The following is an 11,699-nucleotide window of genomic DNA, read 5'->3' as shown; positions in this document are numbered from 1 at the left end:
ACTGTAGTTGCCCTCGGACCTTGTAGGAAGGAGTAACCAAAAAAAAAAAAAAAAAAGTATATATATATATATATATATATATGGAGCACAGGGCTTTATTGGCATCAAAAGAAACAGTCCCCTGCGTTGGACTGGGTAGTTCCGTGAAGATAAGTTTCTCCTCCCCCACCCCGCCCCCTTGAAAGTGCCTCTGGCGACAATAATTCTTCCGGAACATGCCTAGGGCCGTGGCATTCGGGCTGTTGAGTCACTGGGTACAGCGGTCATGCGACATAAATATTATGTGATGACGGACATCCTAGGAGCGCAGGTGCCAAGGTAAACCTTTGGCAAATGTGACTGTAGTTGTGACTTAGACCCAGAGGAAAACAGGGTTGAGACTTGAAATGCGACTGCAACCTACAGAGACAGTATTTTAAGTTTGAGGCAAACTTCAAACCTCCCATGTGACACTCCTAGCTGGTTTTAATGATGAGAAACAGGGTTGTCTCGTGATTCCTCGTAATTGCGTGGTTGGAATCTTCCCTTGCCGGGTCCCTACACTTCACCAAGCTTCCAGCATCCTCCAAGTTTCTCCCCTTCCCTCCCCCGCGAAGAGGATGCTCGGGTTCCAGCATTTCGCCATTCATCAACCGGTTCACGCCGGTGGCGGCCGCCGTGAGGTGACGTCCACGGCGGGGGCGGGCTCTCGCCCCCGCTTGTCCGCTCAAGGCCCAGGATCCCGGGCCGGGATTGGTGGCCGGAGGTGCGCACGTAGCTCCGGCTATAAAAGGAAGGGCTTGTGACGCAAGGGCGCCTCGGCTCGCGTATTGGCTCCTGCGGCTGCGGGCCGGCTAGGCGACGCGCTCTCCTCGGAGCCGCTCACTGCATGGTAGTCTGGTGCGCCCGCCGCCGCCTGCACCGCCGCTGCCGCCGCCGCCCCGCGACGACCACCGCCACCCCCTGCCCTGCAGCCGCCGCCACAGCCGCCGCTTGTATCGCCGCCGCCTCGGGACCGGCTGTATGATTAGGCCACAATCTTCAATGAGTAAACATATTCCTGTGAGTAGTCGTCGCGCCGCCGCCTCCGGGACTGGGAATCTGCGAGCGTCCCCCCCATCCCGCCTTTGCCTTTGTTCAGGGTCCTGACTTAGCTCCCCGCGGTCCCAGGCTGTGGCCGGGTTGGTCCCGAGTGAGCTGGCGGGTTACGATCCCGTGGTCGGCCGGTAACGACCGGCTACTGGGAAGCCAACGCCAGGCCCATGGGGCTGCGGTATGGCGGTTGGCCGCCTGAAGCATCGACTTCCACGTCCCCGCCGAGCGCCGGGCTGTTGGGACCTTGCGGCCCCACCAGCGCGGCGGGCGGAGGCAGTTTCGACTGCCGCAGCGGGACGGGCGGGGTGGCACAAAAGCCGTTTTGTGACCGCCGCCCCTGCCCTCGGCCCTGGGGCCTGGCCCGCCTGGTTCAGGCTCAGTGGGTTCCGTGGCTCCCGGGGTCCCTTTGTTAAGCTTAAGGAGAGTGGCCGCACTCTAGCGGGAGACGTGGCCCGGGGTGGGGCGAGGGCTGCGCGTGTCACTGCGGAGCCGGATACGGGGAGGGCGCGGTGGCGGCGGGGTCGCCACCAGATCCGGGCTGGAGTGGGGTAGGCGGGGCGGCCCAGCGCGGCTGGTAACGGTCTCGGCCCAGAGCTGTCGGAGCTCGGGGGCTGGCGCGGGACAGGAGCGTGGTGCAGCCACTCCCATGCTGCGAGGCCGGGACCGGAGCCTCAGACAAAATGGCCTCGGCGCCCGCGCCTTCAGTCAGGCGCGGCGCGAACCCGTGATTGCGGCGCGGAGAAGGGGCGAGGCGAGCGGACGGGCGGGCGGGCGGGCGGGCCCGGGCGCGCACCGCCGCGTGCGTCGAGTGGCGGCCATCTGGGGCATTCCGGGAGCTTCCCTGCTTCCCGGGCCCAGCTCTGTTAGGTGAGGACACCGGCGCCCCGCCCCGCCCTGCCTTCTCCGGTCTCCACCTGGTAATTCGAGCTGTTCCGGATTTAACGTCCCACCCTCAGGCCCTGGATAATTGGAACAAGTCGAGTCTTGCCTTTTCTCTGGGCCACTCGTCAAGATAGATGACCTGGGTCTGAGCACTTTGGAAAGTGCCAGGGCTACTGAAGCGAAGGCGCCCCGGGCTGGGCACCAGCACGCATTTTTCCTGCCAATCTTGAAAGGGCCCTGGATGGCGCCTTTTAATCGGATACTACTTAGAATTGTTCTTGAAGTCTTTGCTTGTAATGTGTGGGTGACTCCTTTTGGCTTGTGGCAACAGTAGCCGACCAGAGCCAGAATTCTAAAGTTTATATTCTGTCGACGGAACTCGCTACAATTCCAAGAGTATTAAGTTTTTATACTGTAGTTGGAATCCTCGATCGGCTTGAGATCCAGATTCGTGAGAGTGCTTCCTGTTATTCTCTTTATGTGTGTTTTGTCGGATGCTAGTTAATCAGTTGAAAACCCGAAAAGTAGATTCAAAAGTAAGTGGCATTTTATGCACGCTTTATTAGGTGTGATACCTGAAACCTAAGAACATAGTCTCAACGAATTTTTTGGCAAAGCGGTTGGTTCTATAGATTGACTTGATTCTGCAATATGATAAACTGACTTATACAAAAACTGCTCTCTTCTCCCTCATGTATATTCGATTGAATGCAACTGAAATGTGGAAGGATATCCCTTTGTGTTTCTGAACTGACTATCATGGATAGGTTTTTAGGTTTTTTGGTTTGTTTGTTTTCCCTGTGAGGAGGAAATTGAGAATAGGGGGATGTCTTGGGCTGAATAGAAAGATGACCCTGGTCACCCTGCTTTAATTGAAGTGTCCCCCCAGCCACTGGGTGGCTCCACAGTAAGAATAACCAGTACAGGAAATGAATTATATATTGTTTTTCCCGCTTTCTTTGAAACTACTTAAAAGCTTTACCAGAGGTCTTTAATTCATTGTGTATTATCTGAAAAGTGCCAGAATGCTCCTATTATATCTAATTATTTAGGACTTAAGGTGAATTAGATTACTACAGTCTGTGTTCATTGTAATGGTGATGTCTTCCTTGGTAATTTAGACAATTTTTTCTTAACCCAGCTGGCAAATACGTGAAGTAACCTCCAAAGACTTATTAGAACAGTCTTGGACTAGGCATGGTGATATACACCTGTGATCTCAGGGGCTCTGGAACCTGAGGCAGGAGGATGGCAAATTCAAGGCTAGTTTGAGCAAATTAGCAAGATCCTAAAGGGCTGGGGTAATCTAGCTTAGAGGTAGAGCATCCCTGGGTTAACAAACAAAACTTTGGGAATTTTTAATAAACCCAACTCCTTATGCTAAATCCTTTGTTTTAACAGAAAAATAAACTAGTTGTTTAACTTGTTCTTTTTTGTGATCACATGAATTCTTTGAAATTTAGCTGTAGTAAAGAAACTAGCACGGGCTCTATTTAAAGGTATAAATGAGTATGGAAGTAGACACTTCCATTTAATTTTAAGCCTTTTAAATATTTCAATTTAAGCATGGAAAGCTAATTTGAGCCATTTTTGTTACTGTTACAAGGTTTTGTTGAGGTAAATTACTCTTTAATACATTTTGTTTGGGTCAGTGGCTCTCATTTAGAGCTCTTGTTAGCTTGTTATTAACATTTTCCTTATTCCATTCTTTACTTCCAAGTACACAATCTGCTTGGAAATAAACTAACATTAACATTATGTGCATATTCTGAAAATATCCTGTTGAGTATTCATTTAATTTTGATACTGGTATAAACCTGATTTAAAAGAGAACTTTCGTGAAAAATAGACATTATCTTGCTTTGAGACCTATGGAAAAACTCTAAGGTCCTTTCTACCACCCAACCACTGGTACCTACCTCTTTTGTCTCTGAATTCGATTTGAGGTTTAGGCCAGCTAAGGGAAGTTTTGGTTTTAAAATACAAGAAAGTATTAACATTATGAATAGTTTATAAATACAAAAGGAAAAAATTTTGTTACTTCACAATTAACTTCCCAAGAATTATTTTCCTACAATCTGACATATTGTTGACATAATGGAAATGAGAAGTCCATGAGGTTGTTAAGATAAAATGAGATAATGTGTGTGGAAAAACTTTGAAAACAAGTCCCCTTTTAAGAGCCAGTTAATTTTCTTCTAGACAGAGTAATGTGAGCTGTGTGTGAACTATCTCATTTTATTTTTACTTCAGTGTATTTTGAAACTTAAAGAGGAAGAAAGGATAACACAAAAGGAAAGTATAGGTGTGACTTCAGATTTTTTCACATTTAAGAACTAAATCTTCAAGGGCAATTATTGAGAAATAATTACATAAAGAAGTTTTTATATATGTAGAAAGGTCCATACAATTGACATCTCCCCCTCACCCCTTTCAAAAATATCTTACTAGGGCTGGGGTTGTGGCTCTGTGGTAGAGTGCTCATCTCACATGTATGAGGCACTGGTTTCGATCCTCAGCACCACATAAAAATAAAATAAATGTATTGTGTACATCTACAACTAATAAAAAATATTTTTTTAAATGTCTTACTAAATGTTAAATACAAATGCGAAAAATGAAAAGCAACCTGTTTTTTTCAGCACATATGTAAGAAGTTGTACATATGGGTCATAACAATTAAAACAGTCATATATTGAGAAATAATTAACAGAAGAATATATATAAAGAAATTTTGCCAAGTATATAACTAATGATTTCAAGGAATCTTTGAAATCTAAAGGGATTATGAGTGCTTGTTTTAGGCATATTGGTTTACATTTGATTCAATTAATAGTTGTACACTTAAATGCTATAAAAGTGTAACATGTTTCTTCTGAATTGGAAAATAACTTTTTCTTTCTTTCTTTCCTTTTCTTTTAAACAGCAGTTCTGTGGTGTTCTTGGTCACACATTTATGGAGTTTCTGAAGGGCAGTGGAGATTACTGCCAGGCACAGCACGACCTCTATGCAGACAAGTGAACTGTAGAAATTCATTACTACTCCACCAAGAAGCCCCCATAAGAGTGGTTAACCTGGACACAGACGTATTGAATTGAAAATCCACCGAGCATTTTACAAGAGTTCTGACCTGGATGGGGTAAACCTCAGTGCACTTCCTTTCTATTGCCTCAGTATTACTGGATTGAAGAATTGCTGCTTCTTGTTAGGAGGTTCATTTCATTTCCCATTACTCCCAACTTCATACTCAAAGCACTGAGAATATCAAGTGGAGTATATTGAAGTAGACTTCAGTTACTTTGCATCATTTCTGTATTCAATTTTTTAAATTCTTTCATAACCCTATTGAGTGTTTTTTAACTAAATTAACATGGCTCGAATGAACCGCCCAGCTCCTGTGGAAGTCACATACAAGAACATGAGATTTCTTATTACACACAATCCAACCAATGCAACCTTAAACAAATTTATAGAGGTAAGATTTAATACATTATGATGTCTTAGATTGTAGCTTAATAGTGGGATTTTTGTCTATTATTTTTTAAGAGATGGCATACCTATGGTTCCAGTTCCCAGAAATGAAATATCATTAGTTTGGGATAAATTGCTATAAAAATTTTGAGAAAGAATATACTTAATTTAGAACTCATAAATGAATAGTTCTTCAGGTTGGCCTATGTGTAGCTAAACCCGGCACAAATGGTAATTCCAATGATTTGGGAGATTGAGGCAAGAGGATCACAATATAATAGTGTAGTCCTCACTTTTCTTCTAAGTAATTTTATAGGGGAAGGATGCCATGTTTGGATTTTTTTTTTTTTCATATGTCCTCTTAGCATCATGCTATAAACCATATAGTTTGTCTTGGGCCCCATTTGATGCTTAGAAGCTACTGATTCTGCTGCTTTCTGATGGCAGTTTTGTGGTCAATCCTGTTTAATACCTGTCTCAGCATCAGCTTCTTTTTACTAGGAAGGAGGGAATATAATGCTGGGTAATTTATCTAGACATACACATTTTGTTTCATACATATCTACAGGTGTACAAAAACAGCAAATAGGCCACTCAGATCATAGGAAAATACCACTTGTTTTTGTAATGTTAGGAGAATTATATGAGTAGTAATGTATTTTAAAAGCTGTAGTATTAAATGATAAGGGTATTTTAAAAAACTATTCTCAGGATTTAAGAGTTTTTGCATATACTTTTAAGACTGATTTAGTTCCATGTTAAACATAGATAGGAAGTTCTACTGTTCTCTTCATGATGTTCTGTTAACCAGCATTCTCAGTGATCAGAAATTATCAAAATGGCAAATGATGAGTAATAGTAATACAATTATGAAGATCTCATTAGGATTTTTTTTTAATGTATATTTTATCCAGGAACTTAAGAAGTATGGTGTTACCACAATAGTAAGAGTATGTGAAGCAACCTATGACACTACTCTTGTGGAGAAAGAAGGCATCCATGTTCTTGTAAGTATTAATAGTTCCTGTGTGTTTAAGATAATGTGCTACAAGTTTTATTCAGGTAAACCACAGACCTCAAGAAGCCTAATTTTAAAAGTTGTGTAAGATTTTATACAATAAAATTTTCAAATATAAAGGTGAAATCTAAGCAAAGATAAGAAGTAACTAAAAAATTTTTATAGGGCTGGGGATGTGGCTCAAGAGGTAGCGCGCTCGCCTGGCATGGGTGTGGCCTGGGTTCGATCCTCAGCACCACATACAAAGAAAGATGTTGTGTCCACCAATAATTTAAAAAAAAAAATAAAAAATTTTATAATGATTTAGCATTTAGTTACATTTCATTGACAATGGGAGTTAATAAAACATGTGATTAACCTTTAAGATCTAATATATTTAAACATTCTTTTGACTTAGGATTGGCCTTTTGATGATGGTGCGCCACCGTCCAACCAAATTGTTGATGACTGGTTAAGTCTTGTAAAAATTAAGTTTCGTGAAGAACCTGGTTGTTGTATTGCTGTTCATTGTGTTGCAGGCCTTGGGAGGTAAGAGCAATTCTTCATTTGGTTCCAGATAAACATCTGTATTGATATATAAAAACACTGGTATTTATCGGGTATAGTGGGGCACACCTAAAATCTCATTGCTTGAGACTGAGACAGAAGGATCACAAGTTGAAGGCTAGCTTGGGCGATATTTTTTTTTTTTTTTTTTTTTTTTTTTTTTTTTTTTTTTGTATTTTTGGTGAGGGGAGGGTACTGGGAATTTAATTTAGGGCACTCAAACACTGAGATACATCCCCAGCCCTATTTTATATTTTATTTAGAGACAGGGTCTCACTGAGTTGCTTAGTGCCTCACCAAGTTGCGGAGACTGGCTTTGAACTCACCATCCTTTTGTCTCATCCTCCTGAACAGCTGGGATTACAGACTGTGGCACCATGCCCAGCTCTTTTTTTTTTTTTTTTTTTTTTTTTTTTAATCATGAAGTCAACATGTAACATAGGTGTAACTTAAATATGATGATGGATAATTATACTTCAGGACTTGATTTTGAAATTTTGACTGACAAAAATTCTTGACCTTTCTAGAGCTCCAGTGCTTGTTGCTCTGGCATTGATTGAAGGCGGAATGAAATATGAAGATGCAGTACAATTCATAAGACAGTAAGTTGTGAAATCTCTCTTTATTTCCTTGTTGAAGGTGTAAGTTTTAAATGTATTATAAATTGCCCTTCTGATTTTTATCGTTTTTTTTTTAAAGATAATAATATCCCCTTGTTTATAGTCCATGCAGATGCTCATACTACTAAGATTCTAATCCAACAGCATCATTTGAATTATTATTTTGCTTTAAATTATTGAAGTATAATTAGATATAGTTAAGAATACATGAGTCTCAAAAGCTCAGTTGACAATAGCCAAATAAGTGCTCTAAAACATTCCTTCATGGCTTTTGTAATTGTCTTCCTTGCCTCCAGAAGCAATCTCTATCACTGTAAAATTAGTTTGTCCTTTCCTTCCAGAAAGCGGCGTGGAGCCTTTAACAGCAAGCAACTTTTGTATCTGGAGAAGTATCGTCCTAAAATGCGGCTGCGCTTCAAAGACTCCAATGGTCATAGAAACAACTGTTGCATTCAATAAAACTCGGGCGCCTGATGCTATTGCCTTGGAAGTGGAACTTAAGACGGGACCTAATTTGTCGTACATATTAGCCAACATGTTGGCGTGGTGAATAAGTCTGATGAAGCTTCCATAGGAGTATTGGAAAGCAGTTTTACCAGGCCACAAGCTTGACAGAATTTCAACCTCTATGTTTGGGTTATGATCAACCTGTTTGGACACTTAGCAAAAGATTCTTGCTGTTCACAATTTAAAATGTGCTTATCATTTGTACCAGTTGACCTTTCCTGAAATCATGCGGTATTGAGTTAATGTCTTTAAATCTATTTCCATGCCAGAATCTTACATAAGAAATTTAGAAAGATTAGGTGCCAAAATACCCAGCACAATACTTGTATATTTTTAGTATCATACAAAACCAAAATTCCAGGAACTAAGAACACTCTAGACCTTATGTGATTTATTCCTTCAGTCATTTCAAACATTGTAGGCCCTATAAGATTATTTGCCTGCTCTTTTTATGTTTACATCTCCCACATTCATACCAGTATACATCAGGTTTGCTTTTACCTATTGGGGTTTTTTGTTTTTGTTTGTTTTTTTTTTTTTCCTTTTACCAAGTCTTACAGCAATTATTTTTATTTAATATCTTTCTATAAGTCTTATTTTTTTGCTGTTATGGGAAACCTCCATTTTGAAAACCTAAGTTTTTACAGAAGCACATGTCTTTAAGTCTCCAGACAAAAAAAAAAGCCTTACAGTTAATTTAATGTTTGCACTCTGAGGTGCAACTTAACAGGGAGGGCCTGAAAAAAAAGAATGGGAGGGGGCTATTAAATATTTTTAGTAAAATGTTGCCTTTGTCTCGTGCAGAACCTGTAGAATATATGCTCTTTAATTTAGTAAATATTTTTTTAAAAGGTAGAGATGCTCTGTTATTGTAGGTAAAACAATTCTTAATCATAAAGTTTCTGAAATTCTTGTAATTTTTTTTTCATAATTATCAGAAGTTGTTTACCAACTTTTTGTTTGAAGTGTGATTTTTTTTTCTTTTATTCCCAACCTCTTGCAAAAAAAGAAAAAAGTGGGTTTCTGCTGATGAATTGAGCAGACATCTAATATTTTATATGCCTTTTGAGCTGTGTAACTTAATATTTGGATACTTGATAATTTTGTTTTATTATGTAATTGATAAAATGGTGATGTGTATTAATGTTAGTTCAACCATATATTTATACTGTCTGGGAATGTGTGGTTATAGTTCTGTGGGAGAAATAATTTGTCAGTGTTCACCAGCTTGTAAAAACTTAGTGCGAGAGCTTAAACATCTAAATAAATAATGAAATGCATTTATCATCACTGAGATTGTTTTGCTTAAAGTTAAAAATTTGTAGTAAACAATGAATTGCACTTCACTTAATACCATTTGTAACATGTGTCCACATTTTTTTTTTACAAATGAATGAGTAAATGAAATCAGTATTTTAGTAATTTCAGAGAATTGTTTTTAGGGTCCTGAACACTGTTTAATACTAAACACTTTTCATTACAAACTTTTTAAGGGTCTAGATAATTTTGAACCAGTTTATGTATTGTGTACTGAGAAGAAACCATGTATAGTAGAGAAAGGCCTTGATTTAAAGTTCACTTCTAATTATTAGTGGTTTTGTGCAGCTTACCTTCCAAGATTCAGTTTTTCTTTTTTGCAAATTCATACCTTTATAAAGATTCTGGAAATTAACTTGAACCCAAGTATTTCGCACATGAGCGCTTAATAAATGTTAAATTTTTTTTTTCAGTAATCTGAAATACTTCACACACTTAAAGGGACAGATGTCCTTGTCTTTATAAATGCAAACAACTCCATTTGAGTAAAAAGGTGATATTACACTTTGTGTTTTCAAGAATTGTTTGTCTTCATGCCAGTCTAACACTTAATATGGATATATCCATTTTTTAAATTAGCAAGGGCCAAGGAATAACAGACTTCTCTAGGCCCTGGTTCTTCAAATCTTACATCATCTATGAGTGGGGCAAGTTATTTTACCTGAGCTATTTTGTATACTGAATAATATGTTATCACCACATAGCCCCATAAAACTTCATTTTTGTTGGGAGAAAAGAAGTGCCATCATGATTGATGAAAAAATCTGTTAAGTTTGAAAAGTTGAATTAATTTGCAGTGTTGATTGTATATATTTGGTGCTAAAAATCACTTTATAAACATCTGTACAGTATCAAATATTTTGTATCTTGTAAATATGGCTAGTTATAGGAATACCTGTAATACATCCTAACCAATCCCTTATGGCTAATGAGATTTTAAGGAATTGTGAGTTGGTCTTGAATGCAGGAAGTTTACCAGATGGTATTCTAAAATTTGGTTACTTGGGTTTGGATATCTTTAGTGGGAATATATATATATATATATATATATATATATATATATAGTGACTAGTTGCCTAGGCTTGTCTATTGGAACCATGTTGACTATAGGAAATGTGATTGCTAAATGATAATGAGAAACTGCAATCTCCTTTTAGTGGGAGGAAAACCTAGAAATTGGGTGCCACTGTTCATTTTGCAGTGTTCTGCAACCTTCATTTGTTTTCTCAGTGCCCACTTAGGGCAATGCTCTCCTATACCTACACCTTAACAGCCCATCCTGGTATGTGATCACAGCTGATCACATTCCCCTTCAAAATGATGCTGTGGTTCCCAAAATCTCAATCTCTGGGGATCTGTTTTTCAGTGTCATTCATTTGACAAAAAGCTACTGTTTGCCAGGTATTTAAGAGTTTTGCAACATAAAAGATGGTGTCAGCCAATTCTGATCACCAAATTCTGATCGAAATTAGAGAATGCTTTCTGTTGAGTTTCAGGAAATGTAATTTGGTGAGAATACTTAAAATGGAAGTAGCAATATACGGGGCAATGATTTCTTTTCTTACATGTAATCAAATTCTTAAAAAAGTACATGAAGTATAGTAGTATCTGCCATACATGTTTATACCCCACATTCTTGATTCCTTGAATTAATGTTTGTATTTATGTGCTTTCTTACACCTGAATTGAAATTAAAGACTGGTTTAAAAGTGTCTGACACAATGTTTCCGCATTACCTTTTGGGATAACCAGCCTTAAGTAGAATCTTAAAAGAAAAAGAATAGAAAATTATATTAACCTTCAATGAACTAAGCCAGTTAACATTACATGCATTTGGAGAGAAATGAAAAAACTGACCATAATTCTGTAATTTGATAAATAATACCAGTTAATTGGTATAGTTATAACTACCATTTATTAAGAATCTTACTATTGGATAATTTTTGTAATCTGAGATCCTTCCAATAACATGTTCTATAATAGTTGTACCAATTTTATAGACAAAGGATGACTCTCCAGTTAGGTGACTAGCTAATAAGATATAGAACTCAGGAATTCAATCCTGTGTTCAAATCCGTCCACTGAACCACACAATCTAATATGAATATGTGCCTATCTTGTGTAAGCAATTGTTAAAAGCTTTTATGAGTTCTTGAACTCAACTATTAAAATCGCTCATTTTCGTTAAAGAAAAAATTTCTTCCTAAAGACTACATAAACCCTCTTGTAATTTTCCACCCAAACCCCTTTTTTTTTTTGCAGA

The 11,699-nt window shown here is 39.1% G+C and overlaps 2 protein-coding genes across 3 annotated transcripts; both read left to right on the top strand.

Moving 5' to 3' along the window:
* Nucleotides 1-801: 801 nt before the first annotated feature.
* Nucleotides 802-4,993, top strand: LOC144256520 (uncharacterized). Its single transcript, XM_077801568.1, has 2 exons — nucleotides 802-1,041; nucleotides 4,883-4,993. Exons 1-2 carry the CDS (start codon nucleotides 1,003-1,005, stop codon nucleotides 4,976-4,978), a joined length of 135 nt encoding a protein of 44 aa, XP_077657694.1. The 5' UTR covers nucleotides 802-1,002; the 3' UTR covers nucleotides 4,979-4,993.
* Nucleotides 4,994-5,326: 333 nt separating this feature from the next.
* Nucleotides 5,327-10,807, top strand: Ptp4a1 (protein tyrosine phosphatase 4A1). 2 transcript variants are annotated; one of them, XM_077801567.1, is made up of 5 exons: nucleotides 5,327-5,432; nucleotides 6,343-6,435; nucleotides 6,844-6,974; nucleotides 7,520-7,594; nucleotides 7,958-10,807. In XM_077801567.1, the coding sequence occupies exons 1-5, from the start codon at nucleotides 5,328-5,330 to the stop codon at nucleotides 8,160-8,162; spliced, it is 609 nt and encodes a 202-aa protein (XP_077657693.1). In that variant the 5' UTR covers nucleotide 5,327; the 3' UTR covers nucleotides 8,163-10,807. The 2 variants fall into 2 exon arrangements, with proteins under 2 accessions (XP_077657693.1, XP_026252604.1); XM_026396819.2 differs by having other exon boundaries at nucleotides 7,954-8,267.
* Nucleotides 10,808-11,699: the final 892 nt, after the last annotated feature.

This window comes from Urocitellus parryii, chromosome 8, assembly GCF_045843805.1.
Source record: "Urocitellus parryii isolate mUroPar1 chromosome 8, mUroPar1.hap1, whole genome shotgun sequence".
Lineage (NCBI taxonomy): Eukaryota > Metazoa > Chordata > Mammalia > Rodentia > Sciuridae > Urocitellus > Urocitellus parryii.
This window is presented reverse-complemented; position numbering and strand designations above follow the sequence as displayed.